Below are 25,899 nucleotides of genomic sequence, written 5' to 3'. Positions count from 1 at the left end.
CGCGTCAGTGTGTGTCGTCTCAGAGTCTGTGGTTCCAGTCTGTCAACGTCTCGAGGGACTGTTAGTGCTGCTCCTCCTCTCCTCCCCTCTCGTTTCTGTTTCTCCTCCCTCTCCTGGGTCCAGCTCAACACCTGCTCCTTGCAGTAGGAACAGGGCAGGGCAGGGGTTCCTAAGCAACTGAAGGCAACGCGAGTAGTTCATGGAGCCTTTGTTTCTCTATCTTATATTGTCTCTCAATTAACTCTCTCACTTTCCCATTCAAGCCCAAATTGAAGCAGAACTTTATCTAAAAGTAGCTCTTCCTAGCCGCTGGGATTCGTCAGATGTTTCCAGCGGTGTTACAGTTAATGTTTAACATTAGCAGTTGTCATCATGCTGCTTATGTGTCATCACTGTGTTCAGTGATCAAAGTCTAAAGACAAAAACATGATCACCAACCGATACTGTGCAAGACGGAAGGTTTACGTTTCTGTGCTTTGATGTCTGCATTGATTTGTGATACCTCTTTTGGACTTTATGAAAGATTTACGGACTCATATTTCTACTGGTAAGACTTTTATAAACATATTTTACACATAATATTGCACAGAAATTACATGTGACAGTGCTATGCATGGCACATTAACTTTCCTCTGTGAAACAAAGGTGATGATGCCTTAGTGTAGCTGTGAGAATAATGAACCCCTCTACATCCCCCTCGCCCCCCCCCCCCTTTTCAGCCCATGAGCCGTATGGGCCTAATGGGGTCAGGCAGATGGGTGGGGTCCATAAAGACAGCTTGTATGTATGTGTTTGCACATGAGCGGACGCACATGTGCTGCTGCATTATTTTATTTTTACATAGGAGGTTGAGGTAGGATAGGTTGTTGGACAGTTTCTAGTGTTTTTGAAACGGTGTCTCTTTTAATATCTCACCATTTGGCTCGTAGTTGTAGTCCTGACAACCTCATACTGTGCACATGAATGCACCACGCTGCTGCCTGAAAAGACTGGGCAGGACTCTGAGGAATATTCCTGTAGCCCCCCTCCTGTTTCTGGACATTGTACCGTGTTAATGACTGTACTCTTTGGCCCCCATTCTCCATGCCTATTTGGAACGTTTGTAAGAACGTTTTATGTGTTGTACCAACATAGTAATTAGTTGTTTCAAAGCAAAAACTACTGATATGCATAGAAATCTGTCGTTTATCTTCCATACTTCTGAAAAACTGTGGGGTGTTTTAAAGGTTGTCTTGCTGCAGCATCCAAACATATCTTTGACATATAGGCCAATATTTAGCAGCTTTATATGAAAGTTGTGTCCATGTCCTCCACCCCGGCATGTGGCTGTGAGCTGCTCGGTGCTCCGTTGGTCAGCTCAGGTCCGAGCCTCGGAGCGAGACTCCTCCCCTTTACGAGCGTCGGACACCTTCAGCACAACAAAGCATGTGTCGCTCCGCAACATTGTTTCTACTCTGAACGTGCGGAATAAAGGATTTTGTCGGATTTTTATAGCGTTTGCTTTCCCATTGATGCTAATTCTGCAGTAGGTAAGCCAAATGTAAGATGTGTGTTGGTGGCGCGGTGGGGATGAGTTGGTGTTTATTTGTTTTGTTGTACATTCGGCGCCATTTTCGTACACAGATTGTTTAAATACCCCGACACGCCGGCTCGATACAGCCGGCAACTATTTGTGCGGTTATATTGAAACAAAGTTGGAAATGGAAGTCATGTTTGACTATATTACTGTGTAAGATTTAAACGGTGATTTGTAAAAGCAAATTGCATTTATAAAACCTTTCTTTTGCACAATTAAAACAGCAACTCGCTGTCTTACAACATCCCGATAAATCACAAGTGCTGCGTAAGCTGAGGATGTGTGGTTTTTGTAAAGATGAGTGGACATGCAAGTTACCTGTTTACAAAAAAATGGCACTAAATTTGTTTATTTTATGAAAACTTCGGTAAAGGGTGATACATTATGTCTCATCTTCACGTACAAGTACAGCAAAGAGGTCAGATCATATACAATTATTATTATAATATATGATGTATTAGAGAAACAAACCCCAATATATTGTTATGACCTGACTGAAAATAACATGATTGCCGTATTGTATCCCTTCATAATTATTATATTAAATAGTCAGTGTTCCTCATGATGCAGCTCTTCGTGTTAGGAGGTTCTTGGTTTGGATGCTTCTGTGACTTGTGTTACACAGCTATGTGTCTTTTCAGATATATTTTTTCATGCTATGTTAGAGATGGCAGTGCTTTTGAATTTGATTTATTCTGCTTGACCAGACTTGCCTTTACCCTCGAGAGGATAGTAAAGGTAAAAAATATCCATCTTTGCTTGAGGGCGCCATATGTGAATTTGTGTCACACATTAGGAGAAACTCCTCCAATAAGCCTCCCTTGATGATACAGCTGGATAAATATAGTCAGATTATCTTTTATGTAGTGCTGCATATGACGTGGTAAGGATGAGAAAGAGCCATGGGTGGCATTATTTCATTAGGACTGGCAAGTGTAACAGAAGTCAACATAGAGGTACAAAAGTTATGACAGGTAAAATACAATCTGGGTGCTTGGATCTCATGTACTGCTGAATCATCACTGTTGTAAACACAAGGCTGCTGAAGGATGTGTTTGGGTCTGCTGTGTGAGAGGGAGGTCAGCGAGGACCCAGAAGAGATTGCTGATGTTAATCCTCTTTTGGGAGTTATGATGTATTTGTGCAGTTAGACTACTCTGTTGTGTGAGCATCATTAAATACTCACTTACAAGTAAACACATAAACAGTCCATTGCTCTTTTCTTTAAGAATGAGGGAGTCTGTGGCTTCTAGCTTGAAGGCCTTTATCAAATCTAACTTTACATAACATTTACAAAAATAATAGCAAATTGCAAAAGTATTGAGTTCATTTGTCAAATCCTTTTACTGATAAATCTCACTTTCAAGACACAAATCTGTTTTTTTGTGCGTGTAGAACATTAAACATTAACATTTCTTTCAAATTGTGCACTAAGGTTTAGTATTTCTTCAATGGGCTTGGTCTAAGGGGATGTTGGAAACAGATTCAGAATTGCTTTCAGGGTAACCACAGTAAATCAATCAAGCTACTTCATTCTTTTCCCATGTCGGTTCATGTTACAGCATCATGCTCACAGACCATCTGTGTGTATTGATCAGGGAAGGGTTTGGGATAGGTTTACAAAGAGGACTTGACTAAAATAAACCTTTTGTAGCCCAATGTCTATCACAGAGTACTCTCAAGAGTAATGGTATCACAGAAGCCATGATTACAATGCTTCATACAAAGTTTGATCCTGAAGTTTTAGTCACTCAACATATCATAATCTTAAAAGCAGGCAGTTTTATTTTACCTTTAAGGATCCTTCAATAAGGAGTACATGACGTACCCTATAATGATTTTGCGTTTGGGGGCCTGCTCGCCTATTTTGTTTGTTTTCACAAAGTTGTTGGGCAAGATTGGGTCTGTCAGCTGAACATATGAACAGTTTATCCAGGCACGTGTTTGCGTGTATGTTGGCATGTGTGCCTGTGTTTACTGAGAGAGGTTCATAGGAGCCACCATGTGGCCAGGGGACTGATATTTTGGCTTTCTGTTTATTTCTGTTGATTTTAAGCCAGGTAGGCGGGGCTCCACATAAAACCATGAATCAGCACAGCTGATAGCCAAAGCGCTTCTTCATACCCTCTCTACCACACACACACACACACACACACACACACACACACACACACACACACACACACACACACACACACACGAGAATGCATGCACATCCAGAGCGGCAGACCCGAGAGACAGAGGGGGGAGACACACTGATACTGAGTGAGATGGATACTGTAGGCAGGTAGATGGTTGGAGATAATCTCACTTGGTCACTTGGGGGACGATTAACTCTAAACTCCTTCTAATTCCTTAAGCCTACTCCGTAGCGAGGAAACATGCTTTCTTTTTGTCCCTATATTGCTGCAGGGTAATGTTATTGTGGAACTCCATTCTGCAGTGTCCAGTGTCTGGGGAATTCACTCAAAACAAATCAAATATTTCCCGTCGTCTTTTTTAAACAGTCCTATTGTTGTGTATGCATTTGCGGCTGTGCATATGCGTGTTGTGTGCAGCGCACTGTGAACAGAAATAGATATGCGCTTGTCTGTAAAGGGCTAATGAGCCCCAGCATCCTAAAGACATGTAGCTATTTATATACTATACCTCCTCCTCTCCCCATTCTGCTCTCGTCTCATTTCATCACACACTAACACACACGCACAGCAGCAGCAGCAGCAGCTCTTCAGCATCACTGGCAAATAATATTAGAGTCTTGGTATCTAGAAATTGCTTAAATTGCTTCTTTTTTTAAACTGGAGACTTGGATTTAATGGTAATATAAATGAATTGAACCGGTTTTGTCAATGGTTAAGCATTGGTTTGGACCTTTGTTTTTGCATCATTTTAATGAGAATAATTAATACATTACGGGTCAAACTGTTTAATCTAATTAATTAATTAATTTGAACCCAATGTAAATCAGTTGTTTAATCACATTTCAAATCTCCCTGTAGGAACATTACATTCAATTGATAGTCACATAAACGTTAAATCAAATCCTGATTCCCCTCCAGCCCTGGCTTTTGCACCTGATCCAGCAGCTCAGAGCAGAGAGCTCACTCTTGCTAGAGGGTGGCCTACTTCATTTATAATTTAGCTAATTAGAGCCGCTAATTATGCACGATGGAGGGCAGATTTATTTTACAGAGCAGCTATATTTCATCTAATTACCTCCAAACCAAGCAAGTGCATTGTATTTTGAGAGATTGATGCTTTTTAAGAAAGACATAATCTCAATGGCTCCTGATGCAGGTTAGCCCTGCTCAGCTGGCAGATAGCAGAGATGTTAGATTGGCAACACAAAATGGAGGAGGCAGCAGACACAAGCTCAGCTGGTCCATTAGGAGCATGTCTGTGCCCTGACAATCACAATTGAGATGACAGAGCATTAAAAGACCCAAAGGAGCTCGTGGGCATTGATGCATACCGGTGTGTGCGTATGTGTGTATGTGTGTGGTGACCTAGGGAATAGGCCGATGGGGGGTCCTGTGGGGGGAAGGGTAGGCAGGATTAGTTATAGTGTGCAGCACAGTTATTGGTCACTGGACACAAACAATGGGAGGGCTAAAGAGGATTTGGTTTGTGTGCGTACCCCTCCTCCCCTCCTGCTGTCCCGCAGTGCCAGTAGGAAGTGTATGGTATAGAGGGCCAGCCTGCACCCTTTGGGACGGCCTGTACATCTGGAAGATCGGGCTGCCTGTCTGCTTGTCTAGCATCCCCCTCCCCCAATTCATATAAGGCAGGGTGGGACTTGAACTACATATGGAAGAGACAAACACATTCGTCACCAATTAGACAATGCCTAGTTCAGGACAGACGGGATACAGACGGGATGTGGATCGGTCTGAATGAGGACACACATTGATTGTTATGAGAACTACTGTAACAGATATATAAGGAAGGTGTGAGGATTGCATAATGATTTGCGCTCTTTAATAAGCTCGTTAAAGTTTCTAAATATACCAGAACTGCCCTCTCGCTGCCAAACTAGTGAATCAAAGTCGTGTTCAAGTCCCTTCTGCTGTGACTTTAAATCACATCATTGTATAATAAGTTACTTAGACAAGTACGATTGCACTGTTTGTTACATATTTAAAGCAGCCTTGGTATCTCCCATCGCTGTTGCAGTTTTATATTATATTAAGCTGAATATTTTGGGGTTTTAGACTGACAAAACAAAATATTTAAAGACTTATATCAATTGTAACAGCCGATTATTATGTAACATAATTGTCAGATTGATGGATAATGATCATAATTGTTAGTTGCAGTCCAAACAGAAGGTAACATATTTCCTTATATCCCCTGTATTTTTCTGCTCATTGCTTCGCAGCACCCCCCAAAGTGACCTCATCCACCAAGAACTATTGATTGAAAAGATTGATTAACCAATTTATATCTGCATATAATGCCAATATCGCCCTAGTGCCTTATATGACCTGTGCAGGGTGGGCGTGTGTGAGATAGGGCGCAGGGCATGCCTGGTGAGGATGATTCAGAAGCTGCTAATATGCAGCTCCAGAGCAGAATGCCTCCTTTGTGTCAGTGAGATTTAATGAGTCTGTGATGAACTCACTTTCAGAACTCTATGTAGACACAGACATACTCTTCAACAAGGAGGGCTATTGTGTGATGAAGTGGTGTTTGTCTTTGTGTATGTGTGAGTTATCTGTGGGTGGCAGTTGGCTTCATGTTTTATGGAGAAAGTCTCATGTATGCCACTCAGATTATGCAGCTAACAATACATTAAAGCAGCAATTTAAATTCTTTAATTTGTTATTTACTTATGGTAAATGACCCGGCTATTAGTGATAATAATGCATGCATATATATTACCCTATTTGGATAATACAATACAATTCCTAAAAAAAGAAATACAAGCCTCTGCTGATCATTTGGGATTGAGCAGAGTAGAAGTTTTGATAGTTTTGCTAGGGATGTCCCGATCACCTTTTTTTGCTCCCGATCCGATTCCGATCCTTTGATTTTGACAATCTGCCGATACCAATTTTTCCTAATCCGATCTTTATGCAATGCATTAAGAGAAAAAAAATGAAAAAAGCATTCAAGTTGTCCCTTAAGGTTATTTTTTTATTTAAATTGATATTCTATCCAACATGGATATAGCTTCTTTCTTTCACAGCAGCATTGGATCAGTTCAGTTATGCAGCATTGGATCAAAACTAAATAAAGCTTATCAGTGCTCGTTAGCTTACTGCTACAATTAGACACTGCGCCCTGCCCACTCTGTTGCCAGTTTTGAGAGAAATAAGCAACCAGGTCTATGAAAACAAGCCCCAAAGAAGCAACACATACATGATGTTGTGTAATTTTAAACCAAAACTAAGGCCTCAGGATGACTTTAAGACTTGAACATGGTCATTTTTGTTTTGTAACATTAAATAAAATAATAAAAAGATTTTATAAAAAATGTGATCGGATCAGGACATGCTTTTTGTGCAATGATTGTTTTCAATATGAATTAAACTGCTTTTGAATATCCAAAATATTACATTGTGAAATTACAGTGAAAAGTAATTATTGTGCTAATAGCCTACTTCTCCTAATCTCGTTTGTTGTGTACCAAGTATAGCCATGATGATGTGCACCGTCACACTGTAAAGCACCATGACCTTCCTCCACCTTTGACTCTCTTCTGTTCTCCTTCCCAGTGGCTACCATGACAACAGAGGCAAGTGCAGTGAGCGAGGCGGACACTGAGGGCAAGCAGAAGGCCAGTGGCGCCGAGCCCGAACCTGAACCAGAACCAGAGAACAAACAGAAGCCGGAGGCGGCCACGTCCGAGCCGGAGGGGGAGCAGTCGAGTAAGGAGGCATTGGAGCAGGCCTCCGAGTCTGGGCCTGCTGACGTAGCTACCTCGCCCGAGGAGGAGCAGCTGAAGCCCCGCACCCGGACCTCCGCTGGCAAGGGCCTGTCTCGCCTCTTCTCCTCTTTCCTCAAGCGCCGTTCACAGTGCTCTGAGGGAGAGGGGTTTGAGGCGGAGAAAGCCAAGGAGGATAAGGCAGACAGAGAGGACACATCTGATGAGGTAAACGAGGAGAAGGAAGAAGAGGTGAAAAGTGAGGAGAACGAGGCTAAAGCAGAGGAGAAAGAAGCAGAGGTGAAAGAAGTGGAAAAGAAGGAAGAAAAAGAACCAAAAGAGGAAAAAGAAAAGGTTGAAAAGAAGGGCAGTAAAAAGAAAAAGAAAGAGGCCAAGAAGAAACAAGAAAAGAAAGATGGGTTGAAAAGTGAAGAGGAGAAAGTGAAAAGTGAAGAGGAGAAAGTGAAAAGTGACAAAGTAAAAAACGACGAGGAGAAAAAAGAGGAGGCAAAGAAAGAGGAGGAAAAGGAAGAGGAGAAAGCCGAGCCGACTGTAGAAAAGAAAGAGGAAACATTGGAGACAAAAGAAGCAGAAAAAAAGGAAAGCGCTGAAGTTAAAGACAAGGAGGAAGACGCCGCAAAGAAAGAAAGTAAGGAGGAGGAAAGAGTGGACAAAAATGTGGTAAAGAAAAAAGAAAAGGATGATAAGGTAAAGAAAAAGGAAGAGGAAAAAGCTAAGAGGAAAGCAGAAGAAGAAGAAAGGGTAAAGAAGAGAGAAGAAGAAAAGGCAAAGAAGAGAGAAGAAGAGAAGGCAAGAGAGGCCGAAAAAACTAAAAAGAAAGAAGAGGAAAAAGCTAAGAAAAAGGAGGAGGAGGCTAAAAAGAGAGAAGAGGAGACTAAAAAGAGAGAAGAGGAGACTAAAAAGAGAGAAGAGGAGAAAGCCAGAGAAGAGAAGACTAAAAAGGAGGAGGAGGAGAAACCAAAAGAGGAGGTCAAGGTGAAAGAGGAGGTCAAGGTGAAAGACCAGGAGGAGGAAAAGACAGGAGAGAAGCAAAGAAAAGAGGAGGTCAAGGGGAAGAAAAAGAAAAAAGGAAAGAAGGAGGTGAAAGGGCCGAGTGAGCCGAGTGAGGAGCAGGTCAAAGCTCCCATCGCAGCTCCAGAGCCCGAGCTAAAAACTGAGCCCGACACTGAACAGGCTCCAGATCAGCACTCGATAAGCAGCGCAGAGAACCAGGTGAGTGTGACACCGACACATATATCGCCAACACAGACATCCTTAGATGAGAAGATTGATACCACTTTCATATCGTTCTGTTCATCTACAGTTAGCTTAGCTCCAAGACTGGAAAGGGAGAGAAACAGTAAGCCTTATTGAGTCCGAAGAGAACAGAATCACCCTGCCAGCCTCTCCAAAGCTTCGTAATAAACACATGTTGTCTTGTCTGTTTAATCTCTACAAAAAGTAACAAGTACGTGTTTTATTACTGTGCCAGACTATGTCCTTTACGGTAGAAGTGACCCAGAGTTGGCACTTGGATAATAACATTCCAGGAGACTGCCACTCCTGGCCAAGAAATATTCACGCACATTCATTAACCCCCTGCTGTTTTTACACATTGGTTTTTGTTCAGTTTAAACAAGGGAGATAAAGCATGTCAAACCAATTAGTGAGCGTTCGAGGCGCAGATAGGAAGTATCTTTGGACAGAGCATGCTAGCTGTTTCCAACTTCTTTCTATTACCTCATTCACACCAACGGTGTTTCAGGGCCGGTTCGGAGCTGGAGCTTGAAAAGCACCGGGTTTTCCTCTTCACACCGCAGCGGAGCAGCCTCTTAGCTCCGGAATCCGGTTTATTTCGAGCACCAAAAAATTGTCCAGCCAGAGCAAAAGCACGGTTACGGCTAGAAAGGATCCGTCTAGTGTAAAACTCTCGCGAGAGTTTGCAAGTGACGTGGCTGAATGTTTACGTTTGGCAGGCAGCCTTTCAGTTACGATCGTTAACATCAGTGGGCCACAGCAAATGATGGTGAGAAGCTTAACAATCTATTAATGATGTCAATGACAGGGAGTGTTATTGTTGAAATAGGGTGTTAGCGGTCTTGCTGTTCAAAGAAGAATGACAAAACTGTAGATCACCAACACTATGGTTTATTTTTTATTCACAGGCAAGTCAACGTTGTCACAGTAAAAGTCCCAAGATAGCTCCTGGTGCAATAAAATGTTCCCTTTCAGTGTTTCACTATTATGTCTGATGTTTCTCTATTAATATTGCTGCTGCATTAATGTGCATGTTACTGCTGTAGATGTGTTTCCGAGCCGCTCCGATTACAACGAGAGTTACAACGAGAACGTGACGTCATATTTACACAAGACGGATCCTTTCTAGCCATAACCCAAAAGCACTGCATACGTCACGCTTACGTCGAGGCAGGGGCAGGGGCGGGATCAGCTCCTGAAGAACAACAAAAAGCCGGCGTTTTATCCAGTTTGTACACAATGATGAAGAAACTTAACAAGCAGCAGTGGTCCACTGAAGAGACCAGCTACCTACTGGGAATCTGGTCTACCGAAGAGGTACAGAGGAAGCTGGAGCACAATCGGCCATTGTTGTTGTTGTCGGTGTGAGCTGTGAGGGGTTTCCGCGCGGTTTGGCTTCATAAAGCAGGCACGCAAACGATAACGCAATGACGCAGCACCAGTCGGACTCTGGGCAGTGTGAAAAGAGCTGGAGCTAAACCGAAGAACCGGTTCTGAACCTGAAAAGCTCTAGCACGGAGCTTGAACCGGAGTTGCGTTGGTGTGAATGAAGTATATGTTGTAATGCTAAGCTAACCTGCTGCTGACTGTAGCATCTTATTTATTGCACAGACGCAGGAGTGGTATTGATCTTCTCATTTTATAAGAACTTGCTTTTCCCAAAATGTGGAAAAAACGTTTCATTCAATCACTAGAGTGAGAATTAAGGACACAAAGACGTAGCTCTCATGTATACAACAGCAGATTGGATTGTAGTAGAGGAGCACATGTTTTTTTCTTTCTTATGAATTATTTATGATGTGGACAGCTTGCTCAGCGAAGTAACTGTGGTGCACTGAGCTGAAAGCTTGGCCTGACACAAACGATCCATGCTGTTCTTAAAATGCAGCTAGCACTAACAGCAGTATCTTTACTGTGTTCTATTAACGGTAGACTGTGTATTAATTGTTGAGCTGTCCCAAAGCAATTAGTCATTCCCCTTATTTATTCTTTTGATATGTTCCGTGTTTATTCTACAAGCAGGAGCAAAAGGAAGAAGCTGCCATAAAGAAGGAGCCTGAAGTTGTGGAGGAAGTGAAGGAGGAGGACACGGAGAAAAAAGAGGAAGAACCCGCAGAACAGGAGATAGAAGCCAAAGGAGAGGAGAAGGCAAAGGAGAAGCCGAAGGAAAAGCCGAAGGAGAAGCCGAAGGAGAAGCCGAAGGAGAAGACAAGGGAGAAGATAAAGGAGAAGACAAAGGTGGAGGAGAAGACAAAGGTGGAGGAGGAGAAGAAGGAGAAGCCTGTAAAAGAGAAGAAGACAAAGGAAGAAGAGGCTCAAGGCCCCAAACGTCTGAAAACCATGCAATGCAAAGTCACCTTACTGGACGACACTCAGTTTGAGTGTGAGCTTGATGTAAGAGACCTCCCAAATTTCAGTTTATTGAATGTTTATACCAATGGCTACTATCCGCGTTAAAGAATCAAATGGTGATGTTATCTAAATAATCTCCTTCTCCCTGTTTGTCTGTCTCTCTTTCTTTCTTGTGTAGAAACATGCTAAAGCCCAAGAACTTCTTACAAAGGTGTGCGACCATGTCAACCTGCTGGAGAGGGACTACTTTGGCCTCGCCAACTGGGAAAACCCATCCACCTGTGTAGGTTTTTCTACTCCCTGCAGTAAAGTTACTCTGCAAAAGCATAACCCTTTATTATGAGTGACAATGAAATTGGCTGTGAGCAGTTGTTTATTTTTTACCCCACATGTATTCCGCAGACATGGATGGAGTCTACCAAAGAGATCCGGAAACAGGTTCCAGGCGCTGTGTATGAGTTTACATTCAGCGTCAAGTTCTACCCTCATGATCCAGCCCAGCTTACCGAAGACCTCACCAGGTGAATATCTATTAATAATATATTAATAAAGGAATAGTTGGATTTTGAAAAAAAATGCTTATTCTATGTGATTTAGCATGTTATTTGGAGAGGTGCTGGTAAGCTGATTGTTCTTAAGGACAGAGCCAGGCTATTCGTTTGCCTCTTCTTCCAGTCTTTATGCTAAGCTAAGCTAGCATTATACAAAAAATACCTAAACGTAGCTTTCAACTTCACAGCTAAGTCGAAAGCTTGTGTTTCCATCAACAATATAGTAAATTCAGAATATACTTTTCAAATCTTCATAAGTGAGCTAATTGTTGTCTATTCACGTCTTCTCCAGGTACTTTCTGTGTGTCCAGCTGAGGAAGGACATCATGCGAGCTGTTCTTCCCTGTTCCTTTGTCACACTGTCCATGCTGGGCTCCTACACAGCCCAGTCAGAGCTCGGAGAGTATGACCCAGAGCTCCATGGAGAGGATTATGTAAGTGATCTGAGCCTGGCCCCCGGACAGAGCAAAGAGCTGGAGGATAAGGTGATGGAGCTGCACCGCACATACAGGTAATCAATGGGGGAAATTGGAGCAACAAAGTGATGGCAATCTGTAGCCTGAAGTTAAGTTTCATTAAGTTTGAGTTGGAATTAAAATAATCATTCTATTAAAATGGAATATAACTATGATCTGTCTTTTTCCAGGGCAATGACCCCAGCCCAGGCAGACTTGATGTTTCTGGAAAATGCCAAGAAACTCGCCATGTACGGAGTTGACCTGCACCAAGCGAAGGTATCTTTTGTTTAAATAAAGTCACCTGTTTAGATCGGTATCAAGTTGGTAATCTAACAATGCAAGTATTTCATGGGAATTTTAAAATTCAACAGATCATGGATTCATCGATTTCCTGTATGTGGGTATTATGCAGCAACCCGCTTGTATTACATCAGGAGCATCCCGATTTTAATTTCAAAATTGATGTCCGATTTTGGAATAAATGAGAGATTCATTTCATTTTAAACTGAAACTCCATGTCTTCCGTTGTGGGAGAAAGTCTGCCTCCCAGTGATTGTTTATTGTAAGTGCAGGGTTAGGGTGATGGTGTGCAGAGCTACAATATCCTAACTGTTTCATCCTGTTTTTGTGCATCCAGGATCTCGATGGCGTCGACATCACGCTCGGGGTTTGCTCTAGTGGTCTGATGGTGTACAAGGACAAGCTGAGGATTAACCGTTTCCCTTGGCCCAAAGTTCTCAAGATCTCTTACAAACGCAGCAGCTTCTTTATCAAAATCAGGCCATCAGAGGTACATCTGAAATTACATTTTACATTCATTGTTTTACTATATTCTAAATTAAATTGTTTCCCTTGTTTTTTTTGTTTACTACATTATTTATTACAATTATAATGTAATTTTTTGATTAAAACACTTTTATTGTAATTTGTATATTATTTTAACTGGATGGGAATGCTGTATAGCTGTATGGATATGTATATGTATGTCAAGCCTCTATATACATCTTTTTCTGGCTTAATACAGATTTAGCATGAGGATTAATACATTTGAATAATAATCCTTAAATATCTTGCACACTGCAATTCAGGCTTTGATTTTAGACTATTTTGTACACTTGCATTTCTATTTCCAGCATTACAGTTTTTGTAATATACAGTATAACAAATGTTTCTAAGATTTTAATTTAAGAAACTGTCTTTTAGAATTGACAGGGTTTACAATATATTCATCAGGGTTCACAATATGTTCATAAATGCAGATGCATGTCGATGCTTCAGAATAATCCCATCAACATAAGGTCATTATATTTGACTTTATTGTTTTGTTTTTTCATTTACAGCAAGAGCAGTATGAAAGCACAATTGGCTTTAAACTGCCCAACTACAAAGCCTCAAAGAAGCTGTGGAAAGTTTGCGTTGAAAACCATACCTTCTTCAGGTGAGTTCAGGTCATTTAATGTAACCACACATTCTTAATTACACTTCTTAAACAGAGGTCATTTGGAAGGTGTTCCTATCCCTTAGATAATTGGCTAACAGCTTAAGCCCTATATTGGCTCCCTGGCACTTTAACCACAGAAGCAAAGCTGCATGCCCATGGTCATGACCTTAGAATTAAACCTCAAAGGGTTTGTCTACTTAGTAAGATGAAGGTCGAAGCTGTTGCTGACCTTTTTGCCTAACTGACAATTTTAAGGGAATGCAAAATCCTTTCATGTTAAATGATGTAATTTACATTTATATTCCTGGTACGTGGGTCTGTCACTGAAAGGAAATTGGAAAATGTATTTAATTATGTTGAGTGGATGAAAATGAAGTGTTTTTGTCTTTCAGAGTTCCAACTGTGGAGCCGCCCGCATCGCGCCGCTTCCTCGTCTTGGGCTCTAAGTTCCGGTACAGCGGGCGCACTCAGGCCCAGACCCGCCAGGCCAGCTCCTTGATCGACCGCCCAGCCCCTCGCTTCACACGCTCGGCGAGCAAGAGGCTCTCCCGTAACCTGGATGGAGGTATGTACCACTGTGCGAACCTGTGTTGGAATGATTGTTTAAGAGTGCAGGTTCGATAAGCTGCCCTCTGACTTGTTTCGCTCTTGCAGCTGGAGATGAAACTCTCCAGCTCCTGCAACACCTCTCAGCCTCCACCAGGTCTGATGTGGATGATTGGTTGCTGATGCTGACATCTGACAAACCCCAGCCTTCTCCTGACCTCCCAGGTACCAGGAACTGTGTGGAGCCGCACCAGCGCTTTCTGGCATATTTGCTGCTTTTATAACCTCATCACAGATATTAACATGCTCATTCGTTTGGCTCATTTGCTATCATGCCCTTAATCCTCTTGAACACATTGCCTGTCAGCTGCGGCACAGATGGTTTACTTGTCAGGATGCTGACTTACTCTGACATGTGGGTAATGTCACCCACCTAGTACTTCCCCTGGCATCATCCCAGGGTCATTAAGCTCTCTCTCTAAAATAATACATAATAGGATTCCTCGAAGACTCAAATACACACAGGCATTTTCAGTCTTGAGGCAGGTTCCTCATTTTTTGGGCATTTTCTGAAGTTGCTGCTTGATATGTGTTGCACAATGGCTTTTCATTTGCTTGTACCTTGTCATGTTTTGTCATCTTAACTGACTGACTCATCACTGCCCCAGTGTCATTTAAAATGTAAAAAAGTACTTTTTGCAAAAGTTTTGCCGTTTTCACCTGCTCTCGTTGTGAAGGATGAGAGGCATCTTCCATTCAGCTTTCTACTAACCTGAGCTTACTTGAATTACAAGAGTCTCGTACAAACGCTTGGCATTCGCTTTGGTCCAAAACACGCTTGAAGCACTGTGAAGCATCACAATGACCGTCATCTCTCCCAGCAAAACCTTTGCACAACAGTCATCACTCGGTCATTTCTTCACAGCCAGAGGGGAGTCTGAGCAGATTTCCATTCAGGAGCAGGAGCAGTCTGTTCACACAGTCTCATGGCAGGGCACTGGGACTGGGCAGACTGGCTCTCAGACCATCGCCCAGACCGCCAGTCTGCCAGGGCAGGAGCTGACGTCTGACAAGCAACAGCAGAGGGGAAAAGAGGACGAGTGGTCTGCCCTGCTCGGGCGATATCCTCCTTTTCCCTTTGTCTCACCTCTTGATTTTTCAAAACAGCCAGGTATTTGCACTTCTAATGCTTGCCTCAGCTTGAATTTGAAAGAACATGTAGCAAGTAGGAAATATAAACTATTAACAGTCTGCAATACGAATCATGTTTTAGTTTTTTGTATGCTTTATTGCTTTACTTTCCCCTTTAAATCCTCCCAGTCTCACGCCAAGCTCAGTTCCAGCTCGAGGAGGAGGAGGAAAAGGAGGAGGAGGAGGAGGAGGAGGAGGGCTTGCGAATGGCGGATCAAGATCTGACCAGTGAGGAGGTCTTTGAGAGTCTGCGGGAAACCGAGATCTTGTTAGACCAGCTGAAAATGGCCGATGTTTTGGAATGGAAGCTGAGGGAAGTTAGGGGTTTAGAGGAAAGACTGCAAGAAATGGATGAGGTGGCAGAGCGACTTCAGGAATTAGTAGAAGAGGAACTGGGAAAGGAAGAGGTAGAAATGTTAAGAGAGGGAGATTTGGATCAGGAAAACGGAATGCAGGTTGAACGCATAGTAGAAAGTGTTTTGAGGAAATCTGTGAAGTCAATGGAGACAAAAGAGGATGGAGTGGATGAATTGGAAGAGCAGATAAAGCAGGTGTTTTTAAAAGGTATTTTGCCTGAAGAGGAAGAGTCCCAGATAAAGCAGGAGAGTGAAAAAGAGATGACAGGAGAGGGTCCGTCTGATGATAGCTTGAGAGAAGAGCTGTGCCAGATAGAAAAGAAATGGCAGGACGAGATGGAGGACAAGTTGAAGGCCGGATCTCCAGACGTCACTTCGGTAGTAACACACCGGAACGTGGAGCGTAGGATTAAGAAGAGAGTGACTATTGTAGAAGATAGAGGGCAGATGCAGGAAGAAGTTGAAGATGTGCTTGCACTGCGTGGTTTAATATCAGAGGAAACCCTAGGAAAAGAGGGGACATGGCGTAAGACGGTCATACTGGAAGCGAAAACTGAGGCAGAAGTTCTAGAGAGGCTTCAGGCCGACAGCCCTTCTCAGAGCGCAGATGGAGATGAATGGTTCATAACTTTTGACCGACTTCCGTACAAAGCCGTTTCCAAACCTCCAGGTAAAGTATGTCATTGTGCAAATAGCTGTAGACTTCTGCTAATCTCTCTAATCTCTGTATCATTTCCTTCACCAGCACTATTTTGTATGCTGTTAACACTAACAATTGAATCCTCTTTAGATTTATTAGAAAGGAGAAGTAAGCATATAAATATAATTTGCCATTTATGAAAGGCCTGTCTGTGCTGGTATTGTTCTGGGTTCTATTCAGGTCAAAGCAGTCTACTGAAAGTAATGACAGTATAGCTGACAGAACAAATGTGGTCAATGAAGATGTCCTAATTGGAAAACGGGTTTAAAAAAAAAAGGGTCCAACAACCATAGCCTTTGTAGTCTGGTGTATCCAGGAATTTGAAGCCTTTTTGTATCATTAAAATGGACAGTAATTATCATGTATATACAGAAAATTCTTCTTAAACCTCACTCACTGCGAAATAACGCTTTTAAAAGTAATATGATTTACAGTTTTAGTAATACCTATACTAGTCAGGAAAAAGGTTTTTGCAAATTAGAATAATCCACCACACCCTGTCCTGCTTCTCCTAGCTTTTCAGCGCTGCATGTTTGCCCCGATGTTCAAAGTATTTTGTGTCTTTACTGTCATCATTAGTCACTCCCGTGGACCGTGCTCAGGTGGATGAAGGTGAATATTTCCCTTCAGAGACTGTTGTTACGACAGTTAAGCAGAAAACTGAGATTGTAGTCGCAAAGAGACAGACAAGTGAAGAGGAAATAAGGCGTATACCAGAGATCCCCCCACCACAGACCGTCACTGAAAGAGATGATGACTGGCTTTTGATGTTTGATGTTGTCCCCAGGGAAACACTCTATGTTCCACCAGGTATTGCTTAGACCCTCTGGTCAAACATTGGCTCTCTAGTGCTCTATTCTGTGCTTGCTTGCTAATATAAAGGAAATGTGTAAAATATTCTTTTTGAAATACTTTTTTCTGACCCAACTCTTATCAGTGTCGCCCGAAGGAAGAGACCACATGGGCGCAGAAAGTTCTGTCTATTTGGGTGGAACTGCGACTTATGAGGAGATTAGAGAAGTTGTTTCTGAGGGGAAAAACACAATAGAAGTGGCGCCAAGACTTCAAGATATCCCACAAAATCCAGTAATAGCCAGAGATGATGCCTGGTTTGTGTTTCTGGATGTTGCTTCCAGAGAATCCACATATGTACCACCAGGTACGGCTAAAAGCCCCTGTGCTGCTTTTCAAACTGGATATCTTGTGGTTTTATGTTGTGCTAATATACAAAGAGAGTGTTCTTCTCCTTGTATTTAAAATACCGTCTCTCGTCTCTACCCATATCAGTTACATTGAAGGGAAGAGACCAGATGGGTGCAGAGAGTTTGGTCTCTCTGGGAGGAACTGCAGTCAAGGAGGAGATTATCGAAGTCGTTTCTGAAGAGAGAAAGATAATAGAGGAGGTGCCAAGACATATACAAGAAATCCCACAACAGCCAGAGACACACAGAGAAGATGACTGGTTTGTGTTGCTGAACGTTGTTCCCAGAGAAACATCATATGTTCCACCAGGTAATGCTAAAGGTCCCTATTCGCACCGTTATCACAGCAATCATCCTCAGCTTTGTGGACACCGTTTTTCTTAATCTCCTGTACTGTATATATTTCTAAGGGTTTTTCATCTCTTTTGTCTCAGTTGCTGTTGCAGAAGTTGTTAAAGTGTCCCCAGAAGAACGTGTCGCTCTGGTTAAAATAACAACTATTGAGCGGAGTGAGACAAAAGTTGTGGTAGAAGAAATAAAACAAGTGTTTGGAGAAAAGCAAGTAGTAGCACTCCCGCGGGCTGTAAGAGAAGTAGAAGATGACTGGTTTGTGCTGCTGGATGTCGCCGCTAGAGAAACATCATATTATCACATACCAGGTATGGTCGACTTTCTCTACAGGCCTGACGTAAAGTCTTAGAAGCTTATTGTAGGCGTCTTACAAATGTTCCTTCGTTCTGTTTGTCATTAGTTACCAGGGACGTTCAAGTTTATACTGAAGAAAGACTTTCTACTGTGGCTGAAACAATAACAGTAGAGTCTAGGAAGGAGGTCTTTGTTAAAGAGACTGTGATGCAGTGGGAGGACAGAGGACAGCAGGAAGTGTCCGGGCCACTCAGAGAAAGAGATGATGACTGGTGTATCCTGCTGGATGGTGTTCCCAGAGAAAGTGCCTATGTACCTCCAGGTACCCACAGCCTTGAAATCTCACACATGTTCCTCCTATAGAAGAATATCTTACAAACAAACATGGTGTCACGCAAACTATTTCTAGAGAACTTAGATTGTGGTGTCTGATTATGAGTTTGAGTATTTATTCTGTTTGCTTTCAGTTTCTCTGGTAACACCAAGCTACATTCATCCCAGTGTTCAACCTCAACAAGTCCAAGTGATAAGGGTAGAGCAGAAGTTGCAGCAGGTTGATCTTGAACCGATTAGACTGCAGCCTTCCCGACCTCAGACGGAGAGAGATGATGACTGGTTTGCACTGTTTGATGCTGTCCATGAAAAGACAGTCATACTACCATCAGGTACACGTCATATATGTTCGAACCACATCAGAAGTTTCTCTGAAACCTTATATTTGAAGACATTTTCCAATTTCTGCAGCGCTAAGCTTTTCTTTGTTTGATGGATAGCGCTCAGCTTCTTTGACTCTGTTTGTTTGTGTCAGTTGCTCCCGTTGAGATTATTCCGGATATGAGGAGGACGTTTGAGACCGAGGTGTCTACCACAGAGACTGGAACATGGAAGAAGATGATAATTGGTGTGGACAGCAGGCAAGATGAGACACATCTATCTGAAATTAGATCGAGCCGAATTGCACTGCCGTCAGAGAGGGAAGGAGGAGATGATTGGTTTGGTTTGTTCGACATCATCCGCGCAAAGCCTGTTGTTATACCACCAGGTACCTTTCATTGCCAAAGCTGCTGCATACACTTTGCTTCAAAAAGGTTCACATAAACCCGACTGCACGCACACCTGATGCTTTCAGCCATAAATAGCAAAAATAAATAGTAAATAGTTCATCAATCGGCGTCAGAGTTATTTAACTTTGTTTCTCCATGTTAGTTGCTGTGGTTGAGCGTGTTGTCCAAGTGGTGGCAGCCATTGACCAAAAACCAAAATACCTCATGGAAGACGTGAGGCCCCCCGTGAAGTTTGTGGAGGTTAAGACGTCACATCCGAGACGGATTGATGATGATTGGTTTGTGCTGCTAGATGTAGCAGCAAAAGAACCAGGTATTATTTTGTCGCTCCTACTGTGTGTGCGCTTTATATTTTTATATAATAACTCATCTGTTTAATATATGTTAAGTAGAATTGTTGTCACTGAGAAGGCTTTGTTTATATTTTACATTAGTGACTGTGGACAAACATTTCCACACACATCCTGAAGTAAGACCAGCTAAAGAGTATGCAGCCATAGAGAAGAGAGCGCAGAAGAGCGTTACTATAGTGGAGCAGAAGTGGCAGCTGGAGGATGAACTGCAGCAGAAACCGAGTGCAGCAGTGAGAGAGGTTGAAGATGATTGGTTTACCCTTCTGGATGTGGCCGAGAAGAAATCAGGTATTATTAGAGCAAGTGACAGCTATATATAGGAACATTTTACATTTGATTTCTTTTTAAATCATTCTAAGATGTAAGCCTACTGTATCAACAGACTCAGCAGTCATTGAATTTACTTTCACTATAAATGCAAGTGTGTTCATATTTTGTACTTCATTTCTACAATAATACCCACTTGCTTTGTATTAGCTGCTGTCCCTGAGCGCTTCCAGCTCCCAGCAAATGTGAAAGTTCCAACTGCTGGGGCCAAAACCAAGATTGTGATATCCGAGAGGAGACCACAGTTTGAGCAACGGATCCTGGAGGAAAGGCGTCCTCACACACAAACACATGTCCACCATGATTGGTTTGTTCTACTAGATGTTGGCCTCAGAGAGTCAGGTACCTGTTTGGGTTTGTGGTTTGCAGATGAACCGCTTACATGTTTTTTCGCTCAATGAAACGCTTAAGCAACACAGCCCGTTCACAGGATGCCCTGACTTGGATGCACATTCATCATCACTGAAGGGCCTCTGGTCGTGCTATGTTTTGCACATTGAAGAAATAACGCTTTCCTAACCTCGTAATTTCACCTGTTCAACCGCATTGGACTGCTGCCTAACGTCATCTGCCTTTGCATCTTTCATTGGATTCCAACAAGAACGAATCCATGCTTTTACTCTCATCCCATTTTGTGGATATTTGATTTTGGCCCACCTTGAGGGCTGAGTTTTCCTTTTGTTTAAAGACTAAACAAGGCTTATGAGGTACAGTATACCCCTGCAGTGTGAACACATGGAAGCTTGTAAGTATGATGTGGCTGCTTGCATAGATGCACTATTGTGTTGTTTTTTTATTTATATGTTTATAGATGTTTTACTGTGCATTTTACTCACTTGGGCGATTTGACTAGCTGGATGTGCATACGTCGAACACCTCTACTGTGCTTGAACATATTTCCTTTTTATTTACGTACAATTCTGTCTGTATTTTTCTAGTGGTGGTCCCACAGAGGGGCGCCCGTCCCGTCAGTGCTCCGGTCTTCTCCCAGGCCGCTCTGGCAGAGGCAGGGATCCCCTTTGCCATCCTGGAGCAGCCGCAGACCTCCACTCCACTGAAGACCAGCCTCAAGGAGGAAAGAAAGCTGGAGGTCACTATAGAGGCGGTTGAGCCCTCAAAAATCGAGGCTGTGGTCAAGGTATACAATTTCTCTTTAAACACTGTCTTTCACGTTAGTGATGAATTTAAATCTAAATGTGTACGTGCAGGAATATGTATGTGTGTAATCAACATTTACCTTACAGGAAAATTGGTGTCCATTTATTTTATTATTTGTCCTCATAACGATTGGCTGGGAATTTTTTGTTGTAGATAATGATAACATTGAAATTTCAAAAACTATTTTCAATGCAATTGCTTCATGGTCTTCTTTAATGAAGACACTAAAGCAGCGAACAGAGATTGTCCTCTGGGTCTGAGTGTGAACTGTGTCTCTCTTGCTGCTGTAGCCAGTAGCGTGGAGGGACCAGAGAGAAGTAGACTCTTCACTGATGGCAACCCTCAATGGGGACATTCAGGTTAGTGTCAGACACTGGCCCCTTGCATGTGGCCCCTCACAAGACTTGTTTCCACTCTGGATCTGAGTGTTAAAGCCAACAAGCAGAGGATGCTAACATGTGTCCCTCTCTCCTCCCCGGGGTAGCACGAGTCTGAGGAGACGAGCACGGAGGTGGTGCGAATGCGAAAGGTCAGATTCATAGCCTCGTAAACGTTTCCGTAGCCATCTCTCCACCTCCATTCTGATATCAAGCTTTTCATCCAAAACACTAATCTCACCCTCTTCTCATGTTGTGCTTCTGTACAGCTCGGTCTAAAATGAAATCCACATCAAGTTGGATGAACATACTGTATTAGATTGAGTCGATTTGAAAATGTAAGCAGCGAGTAATATGGTTGAAAAAAAGAGAAAATGCTTGCCTCAGATTATACGTTTTTACACAGATTATTTGTTTTTGAGTTTACAAGGCATTCATTTCCTCTCATTGCTTGCTGTTGTTCTTAACCCTGGAATGCACACATGCATGATTATAGATTTGTGTACTTAACTAAAAAAGTTGCATGATTACTGGTGTTTGATTTCTTTCACTTTAGGTTCTTTATTTGTTTGTTTTCATTGTGCAAATAGATATCCTAAGGCAGTCCTCTATAGCCGTAGGGTCTTTGGTTTGTCAGTACATTGCCGTTCGACTCTTATACTCACTTAACCCTGAACTATTTTGCATGCAGACTCCTCACAGCTCGGTTTGTATTAACACTGTAGTGAATGTTGTAGTATGCATGTCCAACGTATCTTCAAGCACACAGGGGAACTGAAACAAACCCACACCTGTTTTGTTCTTTTTCACAGAAAAGAGCTAAGAGAATTGAGGGTGACTCAATTTATATCAGACATAGCCTTTTAATGTTGGAGGTTTGTATCCCTTCTGGAGATGTCAGTCTCTATCTGTGTTTTCCTGCTCTGTGGCACGGCTGCTCTTTAATATCACGCTTGCATGTGGCACGATTCTCACTTTATGCATCCACGTTTAATTACTGCAGAATAAATAGTTTGTGTGTTTTGCAAATCAAAGATGCTGCATCCTTAAACTCTCACTCTTCATCAGCAGCTACAATTTTATTTGATACATTTCTTCCCAAGATCATCAGTATTCTCCTGTTCCTGCTTTTGCTCTTTTACCTCCATCTAATTCTAAACATGTTTTACAGCTTTTGACCATAGAAATGTAATTACAAATATGCATTTTCTGTCATTTGTAAAAGGTATGACTTTTGGAGAAACACTTAACATTAAGTTGCTCTTTAGCGCCACACTGTGTAAAGATAAGTAGTTACTGTTCAGTGAAGGTCTTTCTCTGCAGACGATATCTTCAATTGAGATCAACTTGGTGCTAAATGTTGCCAAATGAGAGCTGCTGTTGCTTTTGTTCATTTGTGTCAAATGAGATTATCATTCACACTCAGGCTTTCTCTTTCTTCCATATCATCACGTCTTCTGCTCTTTCATTTGCAGCCTGTTCTTTCAAGGGCTTCACTGCTAAATGCTTTAAAATACACCATTAACTATGTGATGTGCAGCTTGTAGCTCCTTCCCATCCAAATGTGATAAATCGTGGCACTTACTCCTTTGAATACACCACAATCTGCTCTCATGAATCAGCCACCAGAATGATTTACATTTTGAAAATATGTTGTTAATCTATTAAGAATCCACATAGTTTTGATGTAGATGATTGAACCCTATGTTCCTTTTAGAATCACCAAATAACCCTGCTGCCGCTGCTGCTGATGCTTACTCATTAATCAACAATAAATCAACCCAAATTGAAAACAAACAGGAGAAAGCAACACAAACTGACTTATTTTCTTTATTCTCTCCCGTTTGATTTCCCAACTACGAACCCATCCTTCATCTGCCCTTTCCTTCCCCTATGGTTTCTCCCTTTTTTATTGTTGCATGGCCCAATTGCCTGCTCCCTCCCCCCTGCCCCTCCCCCTCCACACTCTCTGTCCCCTCTTGGCTCTCCTCCCTGCAGGAGTTTGATAAGCCTCAGGAGGACCTGATCAAGCATCATGCTAGCATCACTGAGCTGAAGAGGACCTTCATGGCCTCCGCCCCGGAGAGCAGGCCCAGTGAGTGGGACAAGCGTCTGTCCACACACTCTCCGTTCCGCACCCTGGGGGTCAACGGCCAGCCCGGTGCAGATGGGGTAAGTCTCCCACAGAAAACACCAAAACATGTATGTTGATTGAACTCCTGTAAGTCAGCCTGCTCAGGAATTGAAGCAAACATTTAAATTGATTTAGAAACTTCTGACAATTTCCAAGTTGTCTTGGTTAAAGCTGTACTTACACATGCATCATCCTACGTGTTGTTCATGGCTCTGCAGTTTTAGAGATGTTTGGATAAACATCTGTGCACTAGTGTGAGCAGTGTGCATGGATTGCAAAGGGAACAGAAGACCCTGAAACTAGCATTGATTCTAAAACCGATAGAAGAAGGGATCAGCTTCTTCCATTTGTCCTTCTTGCCCCGCTTACAGTCTGAGTGCAATGGATGGTGTGTGCATGTAGACCTATTCAAGGAGATGGCATGTGGTATGCAGCACATGCATGTGTACTGTATGAAGAATGCAGATGGACATGTTGAATAGGGTCTGTACTTTGTCTTTCACTTTAAAGACTGATGTGTGTGAAGCATCTCTGGGACAGTGTGTCCTCTCTGAGATCTGGTTCCTCTCATCCTCTTATCTGCGATGGATGCCTCTGAGCTCTGAATTTGTTTTTATTGCATGACTGACGGACCTGACTTGGAAACTTTACCGCATGACTCGGAGATGAATTTTTGCACATTCTGCTTACACTGAGCAGAATTGACCTTTTCCCCTCTCCTCTGTCCCTCCTTCATTGGAGAGCTTTCTTTCGCTTAATTTATACTTTCGCTTAATTAATACTTTGTCTTTGCACTTTTTCTTTTTACACTGATTTTTAAATGTCTTGGCTGCTGCCCTCCCCAAGCCATGGTTGTTTTCCCCTGAAAAGACGAGACCTCCTACACAGTTGTATCAGCAGCTTTTGCACCACGATGCCTCGACTAAAACATGTCAACTTTGAAAGGAATCTATTATAAAAACGGTGTCATTGCTGGTATCAACAGTTGTGTTACAGTTAAAATATGAAATAACAGCTCTCTATTACACTAGAAACAACTCCCAATTTAGCTAAACTGCTGTCACACGAATAAGCAAGTTTATTCTACTTAAGTTTATGTTGTTTGCCTTTTGGTGAGACAGTGACTGAAGTGCAGCATAACTGTTTGGACACAAATATTTGTTACACTTGGGGAAAAATGCCTCCAAGTAAATTATATTGTCAGGATGCATTAGGGCTGCACTGGAATCAAAGCAAATCTGACTCCTTAGGGTCTGCTGTGACGAGATGAATCAGAACAGCAATATGACATTGGTCAAATGTTGTCTGCCCAGTGGAGCGGACACACACTCTTTAGCTCAATTTCAAGCCAGTTTGTCATTTTGCTTAACCTTCAGTTGTCAGATTTAAGCCACTATTGGAGTTAACATTTGCACAAGTACAGATTAATATCAATGTGGGTTTGCAAGTTTTTGACACGCAGCAGCAGAATGTGTCTTACTACTTCCTGACTTGCTACTTAAGATAAGAATGTAGTACTTAGCTATGTTGTTACAAGGCAGCCTTACACAGATCAAATCAAATGAGTGATTAAACACAACATAGCACTTGGTAGTTAACAGGTCAATCTAACATCCTCCAGCCAGAGGCCTAAGATCCTGTACATTCTTCATTGTCCTCAGCTTACTGAGATAATTCAATTATATTTATAAATAAGATACAATAGTGGATGAATTTCTGTCTTTTCAGAAAAAAATGAATTGTTGGACATGGAAAAATGCCAGTAACTTTTCCATGATCTGGACAAAAAATAAGAAACAACCAGAATCCCATTGTATTATTTCATTACAACGTTATTACTCAACTCTGGCTTTTTTCAAGATTCATTTAATTTATGGGTCATTTCAAAATTCCTTCCTCTCATCTCTCTCCCCCACCCCTTCCTCCTCCTCCTCCTCCTCCTCCTCCTCCTCTAAATTTCGTTTCTCTGTTTTCGTCTTTTCGGTTTCTCGTTCTACGAACTAACCGAAGGGTACCACGTTCAGGACAAAGACGCCTCGTGGTCCAGACGCAAGTTTTGTTCTCCCTTACTTTCAGCAACAAGGGTGTCTACGGGTCTTCTTCTTTTTTTACCCGTCCGACCTCCACTCTCTACTTTTTTCGATGTACTACAGCGTCTCTCGCATCCTTCCTGCTCCCTCCTCCTTCTCTTCGCCCTCTCCAACTACCCATCTACCTAATCCCACGGCAGAGGGGGTCAGTGTGAGTGGGGGTTGGACAACCCTAAGGGCGTCCCACGGCTCTGCCCCGGGGAGTCGCGCCAAACCTCACTTCACGCTACGTCCCAGCGCACCTCCGCCCTACCT

General features: G+C 42.4%; 2 protein-coding genes and 1 long non-coding RNA gene across 8 annotated transcripts in view; 2 read left to right on the top strand and 1 right to left on the bottom strand.

The window, feature by feature from the left end:
- Window positions 1-501: 501 nt before the first annotated feature.
- LOC104966286 (nucleolar protein 58-like) lies at window positions 502-8,775 on the top strand. The gene is made up of 4 exons (XM_010795470.1): window positions 502-547; window positions 7,294-8,227; window positions 8,369-8,675; window positions 8,767-8,775. The coding sequence occupies exons 1-4, from the start codon at window positions 517-519 to the stop codon at window positions 8,773-8,775; spliced, it is 1,281 nt and encodes a 426-aa protein (XP_010793772.1). The 5' UTR covers window positions 502-516.
- Window positions 8,359-25,899, top strand: part of LOC104965577 (uncharacterized) — a 28,864-nt gene continuing 11,323 nt past the window's right edge. For 2 of the 6 annotated variants that reach the window (XM_010794551.1, XM_010794552.1), the window contains exons 1-27: window positions 8,360-8,675; window positions 10,719-11,093; window positions 11,230-11,334; window positions 11,454-11,572; window positions 11,895-12,113; window positions 12,249-12,336; window positions 12,698-12,850; window positions 13,401-13,498; window positions 13,894-14,066; window positions 14,156-14,272; window positions 14,973-15,218; window positions 15,368-16,264; window positions 16,874-17,104; window positions 17,232-17,453; window positions 17,582-17,806; window positions 17,931-18,155; window positions 18,248-18,463; window positions 18,609-18,806; window positions 18,950-19,183; window positions 19,348-19,518; window positions 19,640-19,846; window positions 20,036-20,227; window positions 20,824-21,023; window positions 21,334-21,402; window positions 21,528-21,572; window positions 22,233-22,295; window positions 23,419-23,592. In XM_010794551.1, coding sequence (XP_010792853.1) covers window positions 11,040-11,093; window positions 11,230-11,334; window positions 11,454-11,572; window positions 11,895-12,113; window positions 12,249-12,336; window positions 12,698-12,850; window positions 13,401-13,498; window positions 13,894-14,066; window positions 14,156-14,272; window positions 14,973-15,218; window positions 15,368-16,264; window positions 16,874-17,104; window positions 17,232-17,453; window positions 17,582-17,806; window positions 17,931-18,155; window positions 18,248-18,463; window positions 18,609-18,806; window positions 18,950-19,183; window positions 19,348-19,518; window positions 19,640-19,846; window positions 20,036-20,227; window positions 20,824-21,023; window positions 21,334-21,402; window positions 21,528-21,572; window positions 22,233-22,295; window positions 23,419-23,592 — 4,941 coding nt within the window. In that variant the 5' untranslated portion in view covers window positions 8,360-8,675; window positions 10,719-11,039. Of the gene's footprint in view, window positions 8,676-10,718; window positions 11,094-11,229; window positions 11,335-11,453; window positions 11,573-11,894; window positions 12,114-12,248; window positions 12,337-12,697; window positions 12,851-13,400; window positions 13,499-13,893; window positions 14,067-14,155; window positions 14,273-14,972; window positions 15,219-15,367; window positions 16,265-16,873; window positions 17,105-17,231; window positions 17,454-17,581; window positions 17,807-17,930; window positions 18,156-18,247; window positions 18,464-18,608; window positions 18,807-18,949; window positions 19,184-19,347; window positions 19,519-19,639; window positions 19,847-20,035; window positions 20,228-20,823; window positions 21,024-21,333; window positions 21,403-21,527; window positions 21,573-22,232; window positions 22,296-23,418; window positions 23,593-25,899 lie in introns of all 6 variants that reach the window. The other 4 variants (XM_010794548.1, XM_010794547.1, XM_010794549.1 and 1 more) reach the window with 4 other exon arrangements.
- The window catches only part of LOC104965575 (uncharacterized), an 8,165-nt gene continuing 1,923 nt past the window's right edge, over window positions 19,658-25,899 (bottom strand). Inside the window, exons 2-3 of the long non-coding RNA XR_800546.1 lie at window positions 25,394-25,397; window positions 19,658-19,669 (exon numbers count right to left, since the gene is read on the bottom strand). This is a non-coding gene — a long non-coding RNA (uncharacterized lncRNA). The remainder of the gene's footprint in view (window positions 19,670-25,393; window positions 25,398-25,899) is intronic.

Source organism: Notothenia coriiceps, unplaced genomic scaffold, assembly GCF_000735185.1.
Source record: "Notothenia coriiceps isolate Sejong01 unplaced genomic scaffold, NC01 NC01_scaffold00037246, whole genome shotgun sequence".
In the NCBI taxonomy this organism is placed as follows: Eukaryota; Metazoa; Chordata; class Actinopteri; order Perciformes; family Nototheniidae; genus Notothenia; species Notothenia coriiceps.
The sequence above is the reverse complement of the archived record's forward strand: the minus strand, read 5'-3'. Positions and strand labels throughout refer to the sequence as shown.